Source organism: Micromys minutus (assembly GCF_963924665.1).
Source record: "Micromys minutus genome assembly, chromosome: 32".
NCBI classification, from domain to species: Eukaryota; Metazoa; Chordata; class Mammalia; order Rodentia; family Muridae; genus Micromys; species Micromys minutus.
In genome coordinates this window covers 18,059,820-18,081,628 of record NC_137967.1, presented here as the reverse complement: position 1 = coordinate 18,081,628, position 21,809 = coordinate 18,059,820, and the positions used below count along the sequence as shown (strand labels likewise).

The window sequence follows — 21,809 nt, the reverse complement described above, 5'->3', positions numbered from 1 at the left end:
GCCAGACAGGAAGAAGGGTTTCATGCCAATAATTTATTGAACGGAGGTCTGTACACAGGCAAACCTTACTGTGGAAACTAAGACACCAGGAGCTCTCCCTACTCCCCTCCTTGGGGATGAAGAGAGGGAGGAAGCCTTGGGAGCAGAGGACAAGAGAGGGGTACAGCTGAGGGGGAGGGCAGGTTGGATGGTGTGAATCGACGTTTTCTTTAAGAAAAAAATTATAACAATCTATTTACACCCAGGGGGCCAGGGAAGGGAAGAGAAGACGGGCTGGGCTGGTTCTATTTACAAGGGACATGGGAGAGGGGGAAAGGAGTGGTAGCCTGGGGGGGAGGGGACCAAGGGGGTAGAAGGTCCTCATACCCCCAAACCCCGTCCTTCCTTCTCTTCCCTCCCCCACAAACAGTTAAAATCCTCTTTAGAAAGCCCACCACAAAGGTGAGGCTAGTGAGGGAGGCCTAGATGCTGGGGGTAGCTGATTTACCTCTGCCCTCTAGTCTAGGGGCCCAGCCAGGGCAGGAGCTTGATGGGCTGCGACCCCCTTCCTTCCCAGATTCCCAGATGGACGTGGAGGGGTGGTCGGTGGGGCCCTCAGGAAGAGCTAGTGAGGGCGGGTGTGGCATCGGATGCCTGCCAGTCTTGAGTCTCAGTCTCAGTTAGAGCTGAAGGAGAGGGAAGGAGGACATTTGGCCGTTCAGCACACCCCATGTCCACAGAGAGAGGGCTTCAAAACACTATGCAAGATGTTGACAGCCGTCACTCTGGGCTGTCAAAGGGCCAGCTTGACACTAAAGTGGCTTACACCAGGGAGCCAGGCTCCATGGAAGAAGATGCCAGGAGAAAGGCAGCCTATGGCTGCCAAGCCTGATCTTCCCTCTAAGAAACAGGAAATCTGGGATTTTACCCTGAATGGCCCAATCTTTCAATGGGCAACTTTTTATTTGTTCAGACCAAAGAAACGTTTGGTCTTGCAGTTGGCATTCACCACAGAGGTGGGTAGTGCAGCCTGTAGAGCTGGGTGCTAACCAGTGTAGAACAGGCCTCCTGGCCTGTCAACAACTCGGAACCCACCCCAAATGTCAGAAGCCAACAGCAACCCCCACTTGATTCTTGACACATACGTTCCCCAGCTTACCTTGTGAGGACGAGGTGAGGGCAGCAGAGCCCGCTGGGGACCTCAGGTGAGGAGGGATGAGAATGGCATTGAGAGACGGTTGGATGGAAAGTTCTAGAGAGAGGAATTGACAACCGCAGTCAAAGAGAGGCAAGACTTAGTTAGGGAAAGCCAGTTGGGGTTAGGTGGGGCACCAAACGAGGACCCAGTTACTGGCAAGGCCAGGTGGAAGAGACTTTAGCCACAGGACTCTTAGGTGGAAAAGGCCTAGCATCCAGCCACAATGGAGTCACCTGGCTGAGCCCAGGGCCACCCTGTACCCTCTCCACGTCAGACATCTCCACTGGCCCCAGGCCATGCTCACCACCAGGACTAAAGTTGAAGAGGGGGGGAAGCGGGCGGTTGTTGGGGAGCTGGGTTCCAAGACTCCGCAGTTCATCAAAGAAGCTGTGGGCACAGGCCTCCAGTGGGGAGAGCCTGGAGGACGGCGTGTACTCCAGCAGGCTAGAGCAGAGCGCGATGGCCTCGGGCGGTGTCCGAGATTTGAACACCTGTGGGTTAGTTCAGCGGGTGAGTGGTGCTGTGACACCCATGTTGTGTGCCCTCTGGCAGCCTGCTCCCAAAACACCCACCTCCCCGTAAGGAGACAGACACAATGAGATGGCTCAGGGTCCATGACTTGTGAATCCTGATGTGCACGTGCCACCATATAAATGGAAATCTTGTATTTACCTATGAGTTCTCAACCTTTAAAATTCTATAAACTTCACAATCTCCGGTGTGGACTGCCTCCCTGGATAACCTCAGAGACTACCCCACCACAATTTATTGTTATTTTGTTGATCTGTTTACCTATGTATATGAATGTTTTGCCTGTGCACATTTGTGTTAACCACATGCGTGCCTGTAAGGACCCCCTGGAGCTGGGCTTACATGGCTGTGAGCCGCCGTGTGAGGGCTGGGAATCCAGCCCAGGTCCTGGGGAAGAGTAACAAGTGTTCTCAACCACTGAGCCAGCTCCAACTCTGCAAACCATGATTTCTAAGCCAAGTCCCCAGAGCAGTTGGTCTCCAAGGGGACCCGCCCTTCAGCCATGCTATGCAAGTCCGTATTTCTGCCCCTACCTTTGTCCAGGGGTGAGCTTTGATCTGAGGGAACTTGAACTCTGTATAGTTAGGGTTCATCTCTCGGATTTGTTCCCTGGTTGGCGTTCCTAGTACCTGTACAGGAAAGTGGGGGTTTGAGACAAAGGCCCTTTCCTTGGGCCCACCCCTGCTTTCCCTGGCTCTGTCCCTGCCCTGGACCTCACCTTGATGATCTCCACAAGCTGGTCCACCCCACTGTCCCCAGGGAAGATGGGCTGGCCGAGAAGAAGCTCAGCCAGTACACAGCCAGCTGACCACACATCTGAAGGGGAAGGGCAGAGGTTAGCACTAGACGGTCAAAGCCACCAAGCCGACTCCTCTGCCAGCACTGCTTATAGCTATCCCAAGGCACTGCTCCCGAACGGTCTCAAACAGAAGGCACCTGGCCCAGCTGTGCTGTCCACCCAGGTGTGCTCACAGCCCTCATGCCCTGGGTGAGTGACCTGGTGAATCCTTCGAACCCGTCTTCACTTCTCTCTAGACTAGCACAGGCCTGACCCTGCCAACTGGCAGCTGTGCTCTGGGCCACAGGAGAGCTTTCTATCCTGAACTAGCTGTTCACACCTGGCTGCTGGCCTGCTCACCCCTCCCCGCTCTACCTGCACTAGTACAAGTTCACACCTGAGGACCTCACCAGCTCCTCAGACTGACATCCTCCTCCAACCCTTCCTTCCATCTCAGCCTTCCCCTCAAGCCTGACGAGGGTAACGCCGCCCTTGAAAACAGAGAAGACAGGCCCTGGGAGCAGGCCGTGCCCTTATGCTAACCATCTGCTTACTGCCAGCCCCTTCCCTCCAATGAGAACAGGCTGACTGGAGGTGCACTCTGAAGCCAAGTCAGACTTGAAATCCCAGCCCTGGGAAGCTGCTAGCAGTGGTGCTCTACTGGTTAGCCCTCTAACAAGATGCAACAGTCCCAGCCTCCTCAGCCTGGGAGCCACCAGTAAAGGACAGACGGCAGGCCCTAACCACTAAGCCTGTCACTCCCCAGCCCCTCCCCTAACTGACCAATGGATGAGGTGTAATCTGTAGCTCCAAAGATGAGCTCTGGAGCACGGTAGTACCGGGAACAGATGTAGGACACATTGGGCTCCCCCCGAACCAACTGCTTTGCACTGTGGGAAGAGACGTTCAGGGTTAAGCACGAAACCAAGCTCAAGGCTCTTTGACCCCTTCAGGCGCCCCACAGGCTGCCGGTCAGACCTACCTGCCAAAGTCACAGAGCTTGAGGACAGCAGTGTCAGGGTCCACTAGCAAATTCTGGGGCTTGATGTCTCGGTGACACACACCTTGGGAGTGGATGTAGGCCAGGCTCCGGAAGAGCTGGTACATGTACACCTAGGAGGGCAGGGCACAGCTCAGCTCCAGCCCACAGCCTCCCACAGAGCACACTGACGGCTCATTCTATGCCACTGTCCCTGCCCCATGGCCTCCGAACTTTAATGCCTGCTGCAATCATATATCACATGAAGACTTAGGAAGACAGGCCCCAGGGCCCGTGTGTGAAGCCCGAGGATGGCATGGTGACACTGGGCTGGCCCCCATGAGGAACTGCTTTAGTTACCCTGTGGTGACTTGGTGACTGACACTAGGTCTTGCTGTAACACAGGCGCTCTGCTTCCCTCCCACCAAAACCACCAGCTCTGCAAGGCCTCGGCCCCACCCCGCCCGCGGCCAGCAGCTCCATGCACAGCAGGCTCCAGCTTTTCTGCCTTCCCCACTCCTACTGACCAGAACCAAGCAAGGTTTTCAGTTCTGACTTTTTAATTTGTCTAACATTTTGATGTGTGTGCATGACTGCCTCTGGATTGTAAGTGTTACACATGTGCCACAGACCACAGGTGGCAACTGGAACATGTTGGTGCAGGTTCATCAGCTGTGGCCCAGGAATTGGTCCCCGAGCTTAGCAGCAAACACCTTTACCCATGGAACCTCTCTGGGTTTTTTTCTTTCAAAACAGGGTGAAAGACTGGATTCCAAGCTGGCCCTGAACTTGAAATCCTCCTGCCTCAGCTTCCCTAGTCCTGGTATTACAAGTATGCACGACTACACACAGTCAGTAGCTTGGAGTTTGACCTAAGCCAGTACCTGCTGTATATAGACTAACTGCTTCTGCCCCTCCTGTGCCTGCACGACACTCTCCCAGCATCCCTTCATCTCTCTCAGCCCTAAGCCAGACAGACAGGGCTGTCAGTTCCCAGCACTCCCTACGGCCCTCACCACAGCAGCCGCTCCTCAGCTCTGTTTTAAAGACGGTCTCTCTTAACAGCCCTGGCTAGCCTGGAGCTCACTATGTAGACTAGGCTGGCCTTGAACTCAAGACTCCCTACTGCCTCTGCTACTGAGTGCTGGACAAAAGGTATGTGCCACCGTGTCCTGCTAAACAGCTCTGCAGAGGCAGGGCCTGGCTCTCAGCTGGAGAGCTCCCTTCCCAGCATGTGAACAGCAGCTTACCCAGGCACGGTGCTGAAGCCACAAAGAGCCAGCCAGAGGTGATCTGGGGAAAGGGGCCTGACGGCTCTTCTGGCACATCTTTACTGCCACTCCATGCTTTCCCACCCACCCCAACCCCCATGACACTGGTCCTACTGTATGGAGCAGTTCCTTTTCCACCCTTTTGGCCTTGGCCCTCTCCTGGGCTTAGCCAAACCCATTTGCAAGCTACAGAGCTGAGGATGGGGACCAACTCACAAGATGAAGGACCCCATAGACACAGTTGGCCCCAGAGTCCCTGGCTCTGAGGGCCTACCTTGACATAGATGATAGGGATGATCAACTTGGCCTTGGTAAAGTGACGAGCCACTCGGTACACTGTCTCGGGCACATACTCCAGCACCAGGTTTAAATACAGCTCATCTTTCTGGAGAACAAAGGAGAGATGTGAGGCATTTTAAGGGAAGAGGGAAAGTGCACGGAACAGTGAGGGACACAGTGTCTTCTGGGAAAGGCAGGCAGGAAGTGGCTAGCATCACAATGTGGACTCACCTTCTCTCCACTGGAGTAGAAGAAGTACCGCAGCCTCACGATGTTGCAGTGGTCCAGCTTACGCATGATCTGCAGCTCTCGGTTCTTGAGGAAAAAGGGAGGTCTCAATACATCCAATCCCCTCCCCCCAGTACCCTCACCTCCACCCTACACTTATGTCTGCTAATAGAGATGGCAACTGTTCCGTGTTCGAAACTCAAGGCAGAAGATGGGGAGTTATTACTTCATTCCTGGCCCCTCCCCCCATATGGAAGCTACAGGTCTATGGGTGGGTCAGTCCAGGGCCACCAGTGTGTTTATTACTTTAACCTGTTTTTTAGAAGTTCTCTGACTACTGGAGACATGGAAAGGCCAACTATTTCCTTCATAAAGCCAATCCTCAGATTCTTGAAAAATTTGCTGGACCTAGGCCTGGTGCTGCTGGTCTGTAATCTCAGCCACTCGGAAGGCTAAGGCAGGAGGGTTTCAAGTTCAAGGACAGCCTGGGCAACTCAGTACAGCTCTGTCTCAAAAGCAGAGAGTGCTAGGGATCTAGCTAGTTCAATCGCACATACCAAAGCTAAAGAACTCAGACCACACAGGCATCACCAACACTGGCAGAGGCAGCAGTACAGAGGCAGTGGCTGCCTGGCTCGCCCTGCCCGTCACCTTCCCTGGAAGTGTAGGGGACTCCCAGCTCTACCTTGGATCTGAGACTCCAGACTTCCAATCTCATCTTCTGCTGCACTAGGGACTATTTCCAATGTCCAGTCCTCTAGGGCCTCAGAACTCTCCCTAGGTCACTCTCAGTTCTGCAGCTCAGCTCCACCAAGGTCTGACACCCCAGAGTCCTTCCTGCCTAAGAGCTCCCACTGGCCCAGTTACCCCATCTAGACTGGCACAGTTCTCCAGTCACCACATATCCCTGCACTTCCCTCTCTTTCTCCTTCTCTTTCTACGGTCCCCTAGGCCTCAGCTAGCTGACAGAGCACCCTTCCCTCCAGGGACAGCCCTGCACCAAGACAAGTGGCTTAGTGAGCACCGTTAAGGGCTGGGCTCCATTCTGCATGACCGGCAGAGCTGCCAGCATCAGCCTTACCACGTTTTCTTCTGAAGAGATGTGACCAAGGGGCTGAGGAGGACTTGTGAGTCAAACAGGCCACAGCCTTTTCCTGAAGGGGCCTTACAACGCAGCTTTGTTTCTGCTGACTAAAACAGGGACGGCGGCAGTGCCTGCCCTCAGAGACTCTTCAGGTAAATTAAATTAGAAACTTGCCTGTCAAGCATGTACACTGAGGACATGCCCAGTAAACATTAGCTCTCAGCTGTTCTGGAATGTCCCTCTCCATCCTCTTCCTTCCCCCTCCTCTTGGGCCCATGCTTAAGTCCCAGTGAACCCAGGCTCAAGCGGGTGAGGTGCTTCGGTACAGAAATGTACTTGTCACATAAGCTCGAAGATCTGACTCCAGTCCCTGAATTCCACAGTGGAAGAACCACCAACTTCCAACAGTTGCCCTGACTTCCACATACAGACCATGGTACACACATGACAGCCACACTTACATACAAACATCACACATGTGCACACGCTAAGAGATAGTATTGAGAACGTGAAATTCCCTGTTCCAGCTCTACTGCTGGGCACACTCAGCAGTCACTCCAGTGCCCAGCCCTCCAGCCTACCCAAGCTACCTTGAACCTTTTGTCCTGAAGAACCTTCTTGATGGCCACCAGCTCCCTGGTCTCCGCCAGCCGTGCCTGGTACACTACTCCGAATGAGCCGTTGCCGATCACTTTGATGTCGGTGTAAGCCACTTCTTGGGAACGCTCTGGGCCTTGGCCTAGAGTGGCTACCACGGTGGTCACCTTCCCGCTGTCACCTAACGAACAAAGGGAATACAATCTTCTGATCTTTCCTATCTAGCCACCGCAGCCCAAGGAGGGAAAGCTGTTCAGTTCACTGTAGGGATGGGGCGATGATTACTCTGTGGTAGAGTAAACTGTACACACAAGACCAATGCCTTGGGTTCAATACCTAGGCATGGGGACAGGTTAGGTCCTAGAGCCTCCTCCAAGAAACCCTAAATTCTGCCTTCCCATATAACAGGAAACCAACATTCAAACTTACTTCCCATTGGTGGATAAAGCACCTACAAATTTCTACTTCCAGCAAATAGCAGAGAAATCACTTGGTGGTGGGGGGACCACCAACACACCAGGCTCCCCAGCCTTTTTACCTTCTGGTACAAGGTACCATCTTCCACACAAAGGAGCAGAAACTATGGGGGTATTCCTTCTTCAGGAAAACACTGTCAATCCTCACAGCCAGAGAGCACTGACTTCTAAATCCTTCCTGACAGAGCTTCTGAGTAACAGAAATGGACTGGTCTGAGAAGCCATTGTCTTGACTGTCACTTGGGGATAGGAACCGGAGGGCTGGAGGTCTGTCACTCTTACCAAGTACTTTGCATTGTTATGGGCACTGGCCTGGCCTCTGTGTACTCCAAAATAGTACCGAGCCTGAGAACAGAATAGCTGCCTCAACAACTGCTGGGTACAGTCCAGCGTGATGCCTGTGGAGTTCCTTGTCTCTGAGTAGCGGCAAACCTAGGTGCCATGCTTAGGGGCCCACTCTCTTTAGGAAACTTATCAACAAATTCAATTGGGGGGGCAGTGAGGGTTATTTGGAAAATACTCTTATATGTCTGTTTATATTTTTCAGAGGCAGAACCAAATTTTATAATAAGTGTGACTGGTGCCCCCCCAGTCCATTATGCTAAAGAGCCCTGCCCCCCAACCTCATTTTAAAAGAGAACTGACAATGAGCTTGATTAGAAGCCCATGTTAATTCCCAATCGGTTCTTGTTTATAAACTGATTATTTACTGCCATCACTGAGGTCTGACTACAAGTCTACATGTTTTCAGTGGGTTAGCTGGTAATGTCAGGCCTTACCGTTTAAACCCTGTTCTGTGGGAACATTAATAACCCTGAATCGGTGTTTCTAAAGGATATTCAACCCAGACCCCCGTTTTTGATGGAAAGGAAACGAAAAGCCCCCTTTTCATACAGGATGGTAGCAACAATCATATTGTCTCTTAGGGGACAACAATCCTAGATCCCCACTGGCAAGTAACTATGACCTCTGATCCTATTCTCCAGTGATGGCAACGTCGTCAAGTACTCGAGACCTTGATAACTGGAAGAATAGGACCTGTGACCTCTGTTTCTCGGGTGTTGGTAATTCTGATTCTAAACTCCAAGTGATGGTAACCCTCAAACTCCTTTATCTGGAAGACAGAAAGCTCAGATCCCGGCCTGAAGAAGCACTGTGACCTCGAGCTTCTATCTGGGCACATGAAAGGATCTGATCGCCGTTTGATGCGCTTGGGAAACCCAGATCACCACCCCACAGGGCGCCCCTAAGTACTCACGGCCCAGCTTCACTCCGGGCGGCGGGAAGCTAGTACCCGCGCCGGGGCCACCGCTGCCTCCTCCGCCGCTGCCGCTGGGGCCACCCCCGGAGCTCGAGGCTCCCACGCCCCCACCCATAGCCCCGACTGACGCCTTCCCGCCGCCAGTGCCTCCTGGGCCGGAGGCCGAGCCCCCGGGGCCGCCGCCACCACCTCCGCCTCCGCCGCCTGGCTCCGCGAACGAGCTGGTCCGCGCCCGGCCCGAGCCCCCAGGACCCCCTCCCGAAGGCCCGCCGCCGCTCATGGCGCCGAGCGCAGGCCCAGGCCGCGGGGCTCGGGCTGCCTGGGCTGCCCCCGCCGCTGCTTCTGCCGCCGCCTCCCCTGGGCTCCGGCCTCTTCCAGGCCGCGCCGTTCGGGCTCCGGCTCCGGCCCAGCGCCCGCCGCGGGGCACGCCGGGAGATGAAGTCCCTCTGCCGTCGGCTTCGTTGTCACCACCCTCGACCCGCACAGCACGCCGGGAAATGGAGTTCTCAAGACCTCAGTAAGCTGATCGCTGGGGGCGGGGTGTGACGGCTCGCGCTGCACATCGGGAAATAGAGTCCTGGGTAATGTCACCCGACTCTGCCAAAAGCCAACTTGGAAGCACTTTGAAAAACACAACCAGAGCCACACACTCTTTACACTGAGACAAAACAAGTCCCCTATGGTATCTCAGAAATGAAATTTTATCTATTCCAATACCTAGCAGCATCCAAATCTGATGCACGCCGGGAAATTGAGTTCAGCAATCCACCTAGTCTTTGGGCAGCCGGTGACTTCCTGCACCACGTCCATTCTGGGAAATTGAGTCCGCACCCGTGAATACTTAGTACTCCAGCTATGAGGCACACTGGGAAATGAAGTCGTCACCACGCCCTCACCGCATTGCAGGTGTGGAACGGTTAAATAAAGCACTATAGGAAATGAAGTCTCGGGTGACCCTCAAACCTTAAGTACATACTGTAACTGGAAGGCATAGAATAGAAATGGAGTAAGCATCGCGCTCTCGCTATCCAGTTAGCAGCGTCGCAGTTCCTTCCGGGAAATGTAGTCAATACCAAGAGTTAAGCGCGGCGCTTCAGTGAGCCTGGTGTCTTCTGGGAAATGAAGTTCAACACTGCCTTACCATGGACGTAGCGGATGAGAGCTACCAGCAACCAAAAGCATGCTGGGAATAATCCACTGTGGACTCTTCGTGAAGCTAGGCTCTGGGTCTTGGTGGGAGTTGTAGTCCAAAGGGAGTACTGTGGCTGAGAGTATAGGTGAAAGGTTAAGGACGACAGTTCGGGAGGGGGGCTGGGGAGTGGGGGGGGGGGGCACTGTAATATGTTACAATGTCTCCTCTGGTCCCTAGGTCTAACATCTAAACCGAAAAGGGAGTGCAGGAAAAAGGAGTGTCAGGTGGCCACATATAGAGAAGAGAAAAAACGTCTCCTTGCATTCTCAAAGGATTTAGCATAGTAAACAATTTAGTAAACAGTCTCGACCGTTTCTCAGAACATTTGTTTTCGGATATTCTACCTTCCCATAGCCATATGGTCAGGACCAAGAAGATGAGCTGCAGGATTTAAAAAGAGAGAATGTCTATCCTGAACTCCTACCCAATATTTTTGCGTCTACTCTCACTAAATTATAGGATTCTAGACAATCCAAATGAAGGATGAAGGGAGCCGGCTACAAGCTTCAGCTTTCCGGAGAATGTTGAGTCTCCCATTAACCAATTAGTACCCGGGAAAAGTCCCTCCAAAGTAGGAAACTAACACACACACAGACACCTCTCTCTTCTCTTCTCTTCTCTTCTCTTCTCTCTCTCTCCCTCCCTCCCTCCCTCCCTCCCTCCCTCTCTCTCTGTCTCTCTCTCTGTCTCTCTCTCTCTCTCTCTCTCTCTCTCTCTCTCTGTCTCTCTCTCTCTCTCTCTCTCTCTCTGTCTCTCTCTCTCTCTCTCTCTCTCTCTCTCTCTCGGGCTTTTCTGAAGCCTAAAGTCCTGTCGCTTGGTCATTTCCCGACTGCAATTCTTAGTGGCCACGGAACGGAGACAGAAGGTACGGCTAATTCCTCTGAAGACTACGTTATCCAGAAGGCAAAGCGCGGGTACTTCCGCCCTCTCTGCAAAGCCTCCAGACACCACGCTCGACTGGAGAGGGAGTTTCTGGAGTAACACAATCGAATGGTGGCTGCCGCCCTCTGACGGCTGCTCAGAGTTGAAAAGTAAAGTCAAGCCCCAAGGTATAGGACCAAAGAATCTCACTGGGTTGTGTAGCAGGAAAGATCAGATTATTTAACCGCCAGAACCCGTGAAACCGGCGCAGTGGACATTGAGATCTGTGGGGGCACTGGAGGGCTAATGGCAGAGACGATCTGTAAAATCTCTCCGAGTATCTAAGAGGGTCCTAAAGATGTTTGGAGGAATTTATGGGGACCCATGAAGAGATGAAAGATTTTGATAGGCTATAAGCAGTACAAAACAGTTGGGGCATTATGGAGAAATCTCAAGGGCTATTTGTGAAAGCTATGAAGGAAAATCTCTGAGCAGCCTGTATGCATTTGGGGATGGCTAAGAAACTTCAGGAAGAGACTTTGGGAGAGCCAGTTGTGTAGGTACTTGGGAGGAGAGCTGTTGCAATTTGTTGGGATTTTAGTTGGAATGGATTCATTTGTAAAATGTCGTGAAAGGACTATGGAGAACTTTCTGGTTGGAAGCAAAGATCTCAGGACCAAAGTCATGTGTCTCATTTTTGTTTCTTTTGAGACAGGGTCTCATGTGGCCCAAACTGCCCTCAAATTCACTGTGAAGCAGAAGACATCTTTCTGCCTGTAGTGCGTCGGATTACAGACTAGTACAGTCAAGAGAGTTTTACGGTGAGGAGAATTGTGTGCTATGCAAGCATTCGACAACCTGAACTACATCTCCAACCCTTGTCTCTTCTCTTTTGAAATAGGATCTTAGCTGGCAAGGTAGTGCACACCTTTAGTTCTAACACTTAGAAGGTAGTGGCAGGCAGACCTCTGAGTTCAAGGCTAGCCTGGTCTATAGAGTTCCAAGGCTACAGAGAGAAACCCTGTCTTGAAAAATCAAGATGGAAGAGCAGCCTGCAAGAAGGAGGAGGAATAGGGTCTTGTTCTGTAGCAAGGCTAGCCTCAAACTAGCAGTAACCTACCTACCTCAGCCTTCCTTGTACTGAGGACAAAGGCATGTACCACCAAACTAAACTCAGGGCATCTTCTTGCAGGAAATGTTCCAGACCTCCAAATGGAGTTAGGTGGGCGATTAAAAACGGGAGGAGCTGCTGTTTTTCAAGGCCAAAAATCACCCTGTGACGTCCCACACGGGCAGAATCTGGGTCAACAAGTTTGATTAGATCGTGACCTGTCCTCTGGAGGGCTTCTGAAGCTGAACACTTAGGAGCCTTGTGATTAGAATGCTTTGAAGGCCCAGCAGGGGCTTGTGCATGCCTTTGATCCCAGCAGGCAGGGGCAGGGGGATCTCTGAGGCCAGCTTAGTTTCCTTGTGTGAGCTCTATGCCACCTAGGGCTACACAGAGGAACCCTACCCATTTTAAGGGGAGATTTAAAAAAAAAAAAAAAAAACTTTGAGGGGTTCTGCTGAGGCTACTAGCCAGTCCTGCTTCCTTCTTGCGATGACAACATCCGCCTTTCTGTGTCACCCCACTAGCAACTCAGCTGCATCTGTGTTGCCAGGAGATATGTCTCATCCCGACTTCCAGAAATAACCCAGTGGTTCCCACCCCAGGGAATGGCTTACATCACCCAGGAGAGGGAGCAGTTGCCCACAAGCTGCCACAGAAGCCCGTTTCCTGCCAGTCTCCCAGTCCTGGTCAGCATCATCCTGGAACACCCACTTCAGGGCTGAATAAGTGCAGGGGTGGGTAGCAGTTGCCAGTTCGATGTTCCTTCCCCCTCAGGGCTGCGCAAGGTGGAGTTTTATAGGGAAGCAGGTCCAACAGGCCCTGAGTTTTCAATCCCCACTCATCTCTTAGCAACTGTATGGCCTTGAGGGACCCCCTTTCCCCTTTCTGGGCCTGAGGCATCACACCTGCACAGCCCAGGTGGGGCCTGTACCCTCAAGCAAGCAGAGCCTGAACTCTTCCTGATTGTTTTATCTTTGAGGACTCAGCTCTTCAAACTCCTGGCTTCTTAGCTCTATAAACTCATCAACCAAATTCCAAGCTCCCAGATCCCTTGATCTGGATTCGGATCTCTTGGTATTCCACTGGAAAATCCAGTTTTAAGGCATCAGATTAAAGAGCTACTTTATTGAATAGCTTAACTCTAGGTCCATAGGCAAGTCTGATGAAACCCTTTGTTGTTGAATGCATAAAGAACTAAAAGGTACCGGGGCGGGGGCGGTTTGTGTGTGCGTGTGAGTGAGTGCACGCCCACACAACCCTTCAGCCTTCCTAATGTCCAGTACCCAGGAGGCAGAGGCAGATGGATGTGAGTTTGAGACCAGCCTGGTCAAGAGTTCCAGGACAGCCAGGGTACACAAAGAAACCGTCTCATGGGGTTCTGGGGGAAATAGGGGATGAAAATGCTTACTTTGCACACAGCAGCAGGTTAGTCACCATCTAAAGTAACAAATCCCTCTCAAAAACTGCTGGCCCGGAAGGGGGTGCTGGTGAGACAAAGACTACCATTTTTCTTCCCCCAAGGTTTAAGATTTAGCTTTATTGAGGTTAGAAAGGTGGCTTGGTGGTTAAGAGCACTCACTGCTCTTACAGACCCAGGATTGGTTCCCAGCACCCACTTAACCGTTCACAACCATCTTTCTGTCTTTCCAGGGCATCCCACGCCCTTTTCCGACCATCTCGGACACAGCACACAAGATGAAACACGGATAATGCACACAGGCCAAACATTCATTTGCATAAATATAAACTTTAAAATTTCTGAGAATCTGAATTAACTGTGTGGGTGCCAGAAGCTGGATCCCCTGGAACCGGAGATAACCTAAAAGCCTCCTCGAGTACATTTGGGGGGGATGAGCAGGATACTAGCCTTGTTTCAAAATACAGGACCTTTCCTTCCCTGAAGACCTGATGGGTGTGGCTTAGCAGCCAGAGCTGGAGGGTAAAGGCAATTCAGGTAAGAGAACCAGGAACAGCAGGGTCATGTTAAGGGTCCAGGAGGCAGATGGAATGATAAGGAACCAGTCAAGGAAAGACAAGACTAGAGAAAGCCAGAAGCCTTAATCATCCGCTCTGAGGTTTGTGACATCTGAAAGCAGGCCAGGAACTCCCCAGGCCTAGTTGACCTGTTCAGGTGGAGTCAGGCCTTCTGGCCACAGATGGAAGCAGGTGTCTAGACCTGTCCCGAATGAAGCCAAGTCTGCGTGGATACTGTGGCTGCACCCAGCACCTCGGATGGATGACTACACGCAAAGGTCCAAAGTTTTATTGTTTTGAATACATTCTCCAGCAGCCCCCTCAAGTCCCACCCCACCCTCCATTCCCAATACAGAATAAGGCTTGACCATAACCCTCCAGCCCACCCCTGGGGCCCCAGCTGGGAGGCAGAGAGGGGCTTCCAGTTTGGTTTTGAGGGACCCCCCCTTCCTGTCCCCAGACCCACCTGCCCATGGGCCAGACCTAGGAACAGCTGGGGGTGGGCATGAAGGGGCTGGACCAGTACTGGGGTGGTGTAGGGAACAGGCACTTGTAGAGATTTGTGGCCCATAGGCGGCACCCCTCACCTTCCTCTGCCTCCCACCCCACCACCCCACCCCCCACAGAATTTTTGGTTTATAAAATCTGTCCCTCCTGCCCCTGCTGCAACCTTGTGGGGTATAAGAAACCCAGGCACTCACAGCCCCTGGAGGGGCAAGGAAGGCAGGGTTAGGGCTGGGGGAGGGGCTGGGGTGGGATGAGGTAAGAGGCAGAGAAGAGGGAGGGAGACAAGGCTTTACTTCCTACGATTGTAATAAAAAAAGTTCCTGGGTTTAAAGGCCAAAGCCTCTGTTCAAATAGAAATCCCCAGAATGGAGGTGCCCCCCCTTAACACCCCCCTCCCACCCCCCACCACCACTTTGCCCAGAACTCAGAAACCCAGAGATGAGGAAGAGATTAGCTCCCAGCTCTGAGCACCCACCCACCCTACCATTAAAAAAAAAAAAAATTCAAAGTTTTATACAAAACGTGGGGGAAGAGAAAGGGAGGAGACTAAAGAGAGCTGCCCTCACCTCCAGGGCTTTGGGGGGCGTGGGGGTTAAGGCAGCAAAAGCTCAGGGAGTGGGGTGGGTGGGGGTGGCACACCGGGCCCTTGCCCATAGCTCTCAGGAATCTCGGTGCTCCAGGGAGAGCTGGGCTGTGGCGTGTTGGAGGTCAGAGCTCACCCTCCGTGGGGTGAGCGGTCCCCCAGGCTCCCCAGGGCCCACACCCCCACGCACCTTTTTGTCCTCACCCTCATCTTCAGGGCCCCCAGAGAAGCACCCGCCCCCCTCCAGGCGACAGTCTTCACTCCAGCGCCGCTTAAAGCGCAATTTGAGGGGCATGCACTGGGCTGCTCCTGGTGCCTCTCCGGGCTCTGGCTTGGGGGGAGCGGGCGGAGCACGGGGGGTCTTGAACACCTCCCCGTCTTCCTCATCTTCGTCACTGATGTCAGTCACCTCCACCTCCTCGGACTCGCCCTCTGAGATGGGCTCCACCTTAATCTGAGGTGGCGGTGGTGGAGGAGCTAATGCGCCTGCCCCCTCAGCCAGCCCACCTGAGCCACTGCCACCACCGCTCTGGTCGGTGCCTCCGGGAGCCTTCTCTCCAGCTGCGCGCTGCCGGCGTCCTAGCGGGGGTGGCTGCAGCTTAAACTTGAACGGGGATGAAGAGGAGGAAGAGGAAGATGAGGCTGAGGAGGGGACCGGCGGGGTTTCCGGTGCCATGGGCGGGAGTGGGCACTTGTCAGGGCGCTGAGGCTGGGGCACCACCAGCCCTGGGTAGTGCAGGAAGGCGCGGGGACTGAGGTGGTAGTTGTAGACGCTTTGGGTATGGGCCTGCAGGTACCGTTTCATGTCCTCCGGACTGAAGGAGAAGTGGGAACCTCCCCCTGAGCCACTAGGGCCCCCACCACCACTGGGGTACATAGGACTCAGCGTGGGTGAGGGTGTGTAGGCCAGGTGGGTGGGAGTCATGGGTAGGGCTGGGGAGAGCTGAGGGGGTAGAAGGGAGCCAGGCCCAGCCAAAGGTGATACAGGGAAGGGACTTAGGGGCTCAGGACCACCCCGGGGCCGAGGATAGACACGGAAGACACCAGGGTCATGTGGGAGGCGGGCCAGCGGGGGCCCTCGGAAGGCACCCAGCTCCGGAGGGCCAGGAGGTCGTGCCCTGGGGTCCTCTCCCAGAGGCTCCTCCAACTCCGATGTACCATCACTACAGTCACTGACTGAGCCTCGGCCCAGGCGTCGGGCAACCACAGCAGAGAAGAGAGAAGAGGAGGATGAAGAGCAAGCTGGTGGAGAGCGGGGATCCTCGGTGGGGGACAGCACCTCGGACGGCGTTGAAGGAGGGAAGCGGAAATGGCTGCCACCCGACGGCACGGGAGGGGCGCTTTGGGGAACGGCACCCCCTGACGAAAGGAAAGAATTGGCATCATGATCCCTGAGCACAGAAAGACCCAACCTCTTCACTCCCTTCACGCCCTGCCGAACACTCACCAGCCAGCCCCACATCGATGAAAGGGTAATTAACCAGCACCAGTTTGTTGAAGTTGAACTTGTAGGTGAACCGTTTCCCCTTGGTCTTGTGCAGAATGCGCTTGTTATAGTAATAGCTGTGGGCATAAAATAACATCGGGCATCAAACTACCCTCCACAGGACCCAGCACCATGATGTGCGGCTGGTTGTCATGCATAAAAGGGTACCCAATAGCCTAGCAACCAAGTAACCAGAGAGTGAGGACCACACTAGAGGCTCCAGCGACGACGACATTTCTCTGCCTGGGACACCTCTGTATGGCCTATACGTTCACAAGATGGCCAGGACTTGCCCAAGTTCACACAACTAGAAGATGTATCAGAGCTAACTAGACATTAAACCCAAAACCTGTCCTCGAGCACCAGGAATTTCCAACCATAGGGACCTGCCACATATGTCCTCTGGGGCCCAAAGCCCCTTCTCACCGCAAAGCCCGGCTCAGCTTGTCATAGTTCATCTGGGGTTTGCACTTTCGGACCCCCCAGAGTCGGGCCACTTCATCGGGGTCCTTGATGACGAATTCCCCGTAGTCCCCCTGCCAGGCGATGACGCCCTGGTACTCCTCTTTCCGAAGCAGCTCCAGGATAAAGTGCCACAGCTGGATCTGCCTCGAGCCAGGGGAAGACTCCGGCTTGTAGGCCCAATCTGGGAAGGCAAACCCTAGGGACGGGAGACAGGGAGTTGCCTGGGGTCAAGACGCCAAGGTGGGGGGCTCTCGAGTTTACAACCTGCCCCACCCCTCAGTCTTCCACCATCAAGAAGGACCTATTCTCAGCCAGATGAAGACCCAAATCAGAGAACAACAGTGTGTGCATCAGCATGAGGGGGCTAGACAGGAGCAAGCTGGGAGGGGAAGCTGGAGTCTGCTCCAGCGACACCGGGAGAAACAGGAAACCAACGGCGGCGGGTCCCGGGGCCAGTGCCAGGGGGCCAGGCACCAAGCCAGGATGGCGGGCAGGGCTGCCAGTGAGTGAGGGGGAGGGGCAGAAAAGGGTACACGTGGCCAGCAGGATGGGGCACAGCCCCTAATGTGTACCCCAACTTTCATTCCAAGGTAACAGTGCCTCTCGGCTTCTGTGGTCTTCTTGTCAGAAACACGTATGATCTTTCTTCTCAGGTTATAGAAGGTCCTACTCCCACCCAGGACTAGAGAGGATTTTTTTTTCTTAAAAGGACCAGGCCGGGTGGGGTGGCTGGTTGGCGATGAGGTCAGCGCTTGCACACACAGAGGCTTCTGTCTTCCCTCGAGAGTGAAACCCAGACTGTCTGAGAGCCCCCCCAGCCCCCACAGCACTGGACCTTCTGAGCTACAATACCCTCCCCAGGTCCACCCTTAGGACCTGGATGGAGAGGACTGGCCTAGACTGAGCCCAAGCAGGTTCAGAACTGTCATCTTCTTGACTCTTCTGCTTTCTCATCCTCAGCTTACTCCCAGCCCACCTGCTGGCCCGCCCCCCAGCATTAACCTTGGGTGGAGGTTGGTGGCGGGCTGACTTGGTCCCTGGAGGGGGGTGGGCAGCCTGGGGTGGGGGGGCCTGCGGTTGTTGTCATTTCCCAAACCCCCGGGTAATCAGGGGCCATCAATAATTCAGCACTAGGCAGCCGGTAATGGAGGGGTGGGAGGAGGGAAAGGGGAGGAAGACACAGAAGGGGGGGGGAGGCAGATCAGGGGCCCTGGAGCCACTATAGAAGGAAGACCAAGGTATATGGTTAAAAATGGGCGGGGTCCAATTCAAACAGAAAGCAAGCAAGGCTGTGCAAGATTCAACCTCCCTAAAGCCTCAACCCAATCTGAAATCTGAGTGGTTCCTTTCCCTCCTTCAGAGACCACCTTTACCCAATGCATAACTCAGTGTTTCCCCTGCACAGGCAGTCAGTCGAAGGTAAAAAGGGATGGGCTGTTCAACATTCCCATCTAGTCCATACGCCCCATTCAGAAATCCCTACCTCAAACCAACCCAGTCACTGCCAGGCTCCAGAACAGGACGTCCAGCTGTGTAGGATGTTGGGCCCAGAGTTTAACTCCGGTGGTAGTCCTCCTCATCTTAGCATGACAACCCCTGACAACCCCTTCCAAGGACTCCCAGCATCCACAGCCTCACCCTTCTCTTGGGAACCCAGGTGTTCACCCCATTATCCTTGTCCTGATATAGAGAACCAAGGTCCTGGGATATCCCTTGGGGTACTAGGGTCTTCGGGAACCCAAGTAATCAAGTCACCCCCTACACATACCCTGGAGCCACCTCCAAAAAAACTCCTGGCTCCCTTCAGAGCATGAAGTTCAATAATTCTCCCATCTCAGTTCCAATCTGGCTCCCTGTCCCAAAAGGGGGGCTGAAGCCCCTAAGACATCAATCCGGAGGTGGAGGGGTGTACTGACTTCCACCCTCCCCCCAAAATTAAAGCCACCCTTCCCAGCCCACCAGCCCCAGCCTCCGTGTCCCGGTAACCAGGCAACGTGTGTGCAGCGACAGTCCTGGGAGCGGGGGAGCAGGAGGCTAAAAATAAACTTTGCAGAAGAGAGGGAGTGAGAGAGACTACATGCAACACAAAGGGAACTCGGAAAGGAGGTGGGGGGGGCTCTGGAAAGGCCTCAAGCCCGCATTCTGGGAGCTGTCCCAGGCCCCCTTGCTAACCTCCTTCCCTGAGAAACACCACCCCCAGAGCCTGGACCCTGGCTGCTACTTCTGGCAGAGACCCCTCCTCATGCCCAGGCCCACCCCAGCACCACCCTAGAACCGGCTTTCCTCATCGGACACAGCATACACGAGGGCCTGTTCCCAGCTTTGGGGAGGGGACGGAGTGGGGGTGACGTCAGGGTGTCTCAATGGGGCTCTGTTCCCCAGGCCTTGGAGCCAGGAGCCAGGCACGGGCAAGGAGACCATGTGTGTGTTGTATACGGGTCCACGTGCTTAAATCACGGAAACACCAGCTCTGCAGCAAAAAAGCTTCAGGGTGCAAGACCTCTCCAGCCTGGGGGTCCAGTGAAGCTGGAAGAAAGCAACTGCACTGAGAGAAGGGCTCCCGCGGCGCAGACAGGGTGTAGAGGTGGCTGCAAACAGGAAGGGCTGTAATGGCTGGGTCCCAGAAGGCACACCTGGATATCCCAGACTGTGCAAGCCTGGGTCGGGGCATAAGTTCTGGGAAACAATCCCCAACTTAACATGCCTGCCTAAACTTTTTTTATAGGAATATAGGGGTCAGATAGGAGAGGTAGTAGTTGAGGAAAAAATACGTCTGCCTCCCGGGGGGCCTCAACACCTCCCCCACTCCAGGCAGACCTCGATGGCGCCAGAGCCGGGAAGAAAACAGGAAGTGGGAAACAGCCACGGCGGAGCAGAGAAACGCCGGGATGGAGGATCGGATGGAAGGGCGAGTAGTGGCCCGCAGTCGGAGAAACAGACCGACCTCGAGGCCATTCTGGTCCCCGGCCTTCCCATGAGAATCTACACATGACCGGGACCCCAGACAGGGTTACAGTGGCCCTACAGGTCCCGTCAAGCCAAGGCCCGTAACATAGAGGGAAGACAAGGCGGGGTTGTCTGGGCGCCTTGGTCCCCTCCCCGGGTGAGGCGAGGCTCCTGATGCCCCCAGGGCCTTGCTGCCCCGGAGCCTATGGGAGTCCGGGAGTGGGGACGAAGTGGGACGCACGTGACTGACCCTACCGCACTGCGCACCCCTATCCCACCCCCGACCCCCTCCTCAGCCCCAATCCCCAGGCGCCGGAGCCCTGCTCCGAGCCCTTTAAGAGCCGCCCCCACCCGCCGAGCGGGGAGGTGGGGTGGGTGGGCCGGTCGGGGCACACACCCGCACATAGGAGCCGGAGCCGCGGCCGCCGCCGGGGGAAGGAAACAAGTTTGAACAGCGGCGCCCGGCCCCCTTCCCCCTCCCTCGTCCCCGCCCCGGGCCGGATTCCGACGGGGCAGACGGGCAGGGGGCGGCGAGGCCCCCTCCCCCCGCGCGCCCGGGCGCAAAGTCCAGCCTGTGCAAGCCCGGGGGCGGCGGGGGAGGGGAAGGGGGAAAGTCCGAGTGGGAGGGGGGGTTAATCCTGCTGCCCCCCGCCCGGCGATCGGTGGGGGGGGAGGGGAACCCTGGCCCCTTAAGGAGGAGCAACTTGGCGGGGAAGAGAGGCGGAGGGAAAAGACGGCCCGCTGAAAGAGGCGCAGGATCGGGGAGGGGGAAGGACGAAGAGGGAGCCTCTGCATCCCCCCCCCCCATCTTTCCCAACCGCCTCAACTCCCAGCCTCCTCCGCCCGCGCCGGAGGAGGGTACCCAAGTCTCCCCTGAGCCACCTTAAAGCCGCGCGTTCTAAGGTCGGAAACAAAAAGTTCCTTTTTCGAACGTTCGGGCTGCGCTTTGGAACTTTGCGACTCAGTCCGGGCGGGGGAGCGAGGAGACGGACGGGGGAGGGGCGGTGCAGCCCATACCCCGAGTCCCGTGTTCCCCACTCACGCCCAGCTCCGGGCCATCCAGTATCCCGCTCACCCGGGGCTGGGCACGCGCCGCCGTGAAGGTCACGGGCCGGACCGCGCAGCGCAGAACCGAGCATAGCGGGTCCCTGTGCAGAACCCCCACCTCGCCCCGCACACGTCCCGGCCCCCGGAGTGCAACGTGACAGAACGACAGGGAGGGGACTCTGCCACCCTGTGATCCCGGGAGAAGCCAGGTTGCCGGGTCCCGGCAGGGTAAGACCAGCTCCCGCAGCACCCACACCATTCCGAAAAGATCCACAGAATTGGGGCTCCCAGGCAGCACCCCAGCTCACGCCGCGAGAAGCAACAGGTCTCGAGTGCTTGGGGGTCCCCAAGAACTGGGTATCATTCGGGCTCCCCAGAACCCCTTCAGCCCCCACCCAAAGTTTTTCCTCCCGGTTTCCCGGGGCAACAAGTCTCCCCCACACGTGCTGCCCCCGCCCCCACCTGTGTCCGCTGGGGTCTTCATGCTGGGGGGCCCGGGGCAAGGCGCCCCGACTCCGGGCCGCTGCTCCAGGCGCCCGCGTTGCCCCGTCCCGTCCCGCGCCCGTTGGGACGCCCTCGCCGCCGCACCCGGCCTCGCCTCTCAGAGCCTCTCCCCTCCCCGCCGCCGCCTCCCGGGTTAATATCGCACTCCGGGGCCGGGACGCCCACGCCCCCCGGCCGGCGACGTCACCACCGCGTCGCCATGGAGACACTGTGCCCGCCCCCTCCCGCGCACTCACACACGCTTGCCGGCGCGCAGCCACTGAGGACCGGTCGGCTCTTAGCTTAAAGGGGCCGCGCGGCGGGGGTTTGGGGGGGCGGAAGGGGCGAAGAGGTCAGGGAGGGGCTGGGGGGCGTCCTGGGGGTCACGACCCTTCTTGGAGTCTCTAAGTCAGAAGAACTTAAGTCTTCAGCACTCAGTACCTGCTGCCTCTCTTCTGCCCTTTCCTGGCTCCAGAGTTTCTTTTGGGACCTT

The 21,809-nt window shown here is 55.4% G+C and overlaps 2 protein-coding genes across 2 annotated transcripts; both read right to left on the bottom strand.

Annotated features, from left to right (window-relative positions):
• Positions 1–12: 12 nt before the first annotated feature.
• On the bottom strand, positions 13–9,065 carry GSK3A (glycogen synthase kinase 3 alpha). Its single transcript, XM_080908489.1, has 11 exons — positions 8,659–9,065; positions 6,918–7,105; positions 5,247–5,330; positions 5,011–5,121; positions 3,469–3,599; positions 3,270–3,376; positions 2,427–2,524; positions 2,242–2,337; positions 1,482–1,668; positions 1,139–1,231; positions 13–665 (listed from the first exon to the last, which is right to left on the bottom strand). The coding sequence occupies exons 1-11, from the start codon at positions 8,939–8,941 to the stop codon at positions 595–597; spliced, it is 1,449 nt and encodes a 482-aa protein (XP_080764615.1). The 5' UTR covers positions 8,942–9,065; the 3' UTR covers positions 13–594.
• Positions 9,066–14,729: 5,664 nt separating this feature from the next.
• ERF (ETS2 repressor factor) lies at positions 14,730–21,426 on the bottom strand. Its single transcript, XM_080909060.1, has 4 exons — positions 21,296–21,426; positions 16,802–17,036; positions 16,337–16,452; positions 14,730–16,248 (listed from the first exon to the last, which is right to left on the bottom strand). Exons 1-4 carry the CDS (start codon positions 21,315–21,317, stop codon positions 14,966–14,968), a joined length of 1,656 nt encoding a protein of 551 aa, XP_080765186.1. The 5' UTR covers positions 21,318–21,426; the 3' UTR covers positions 14,730–14,965.
• Between the last annotated feature and the right edge of the window lie 383 nt (positions 21,427–21,809).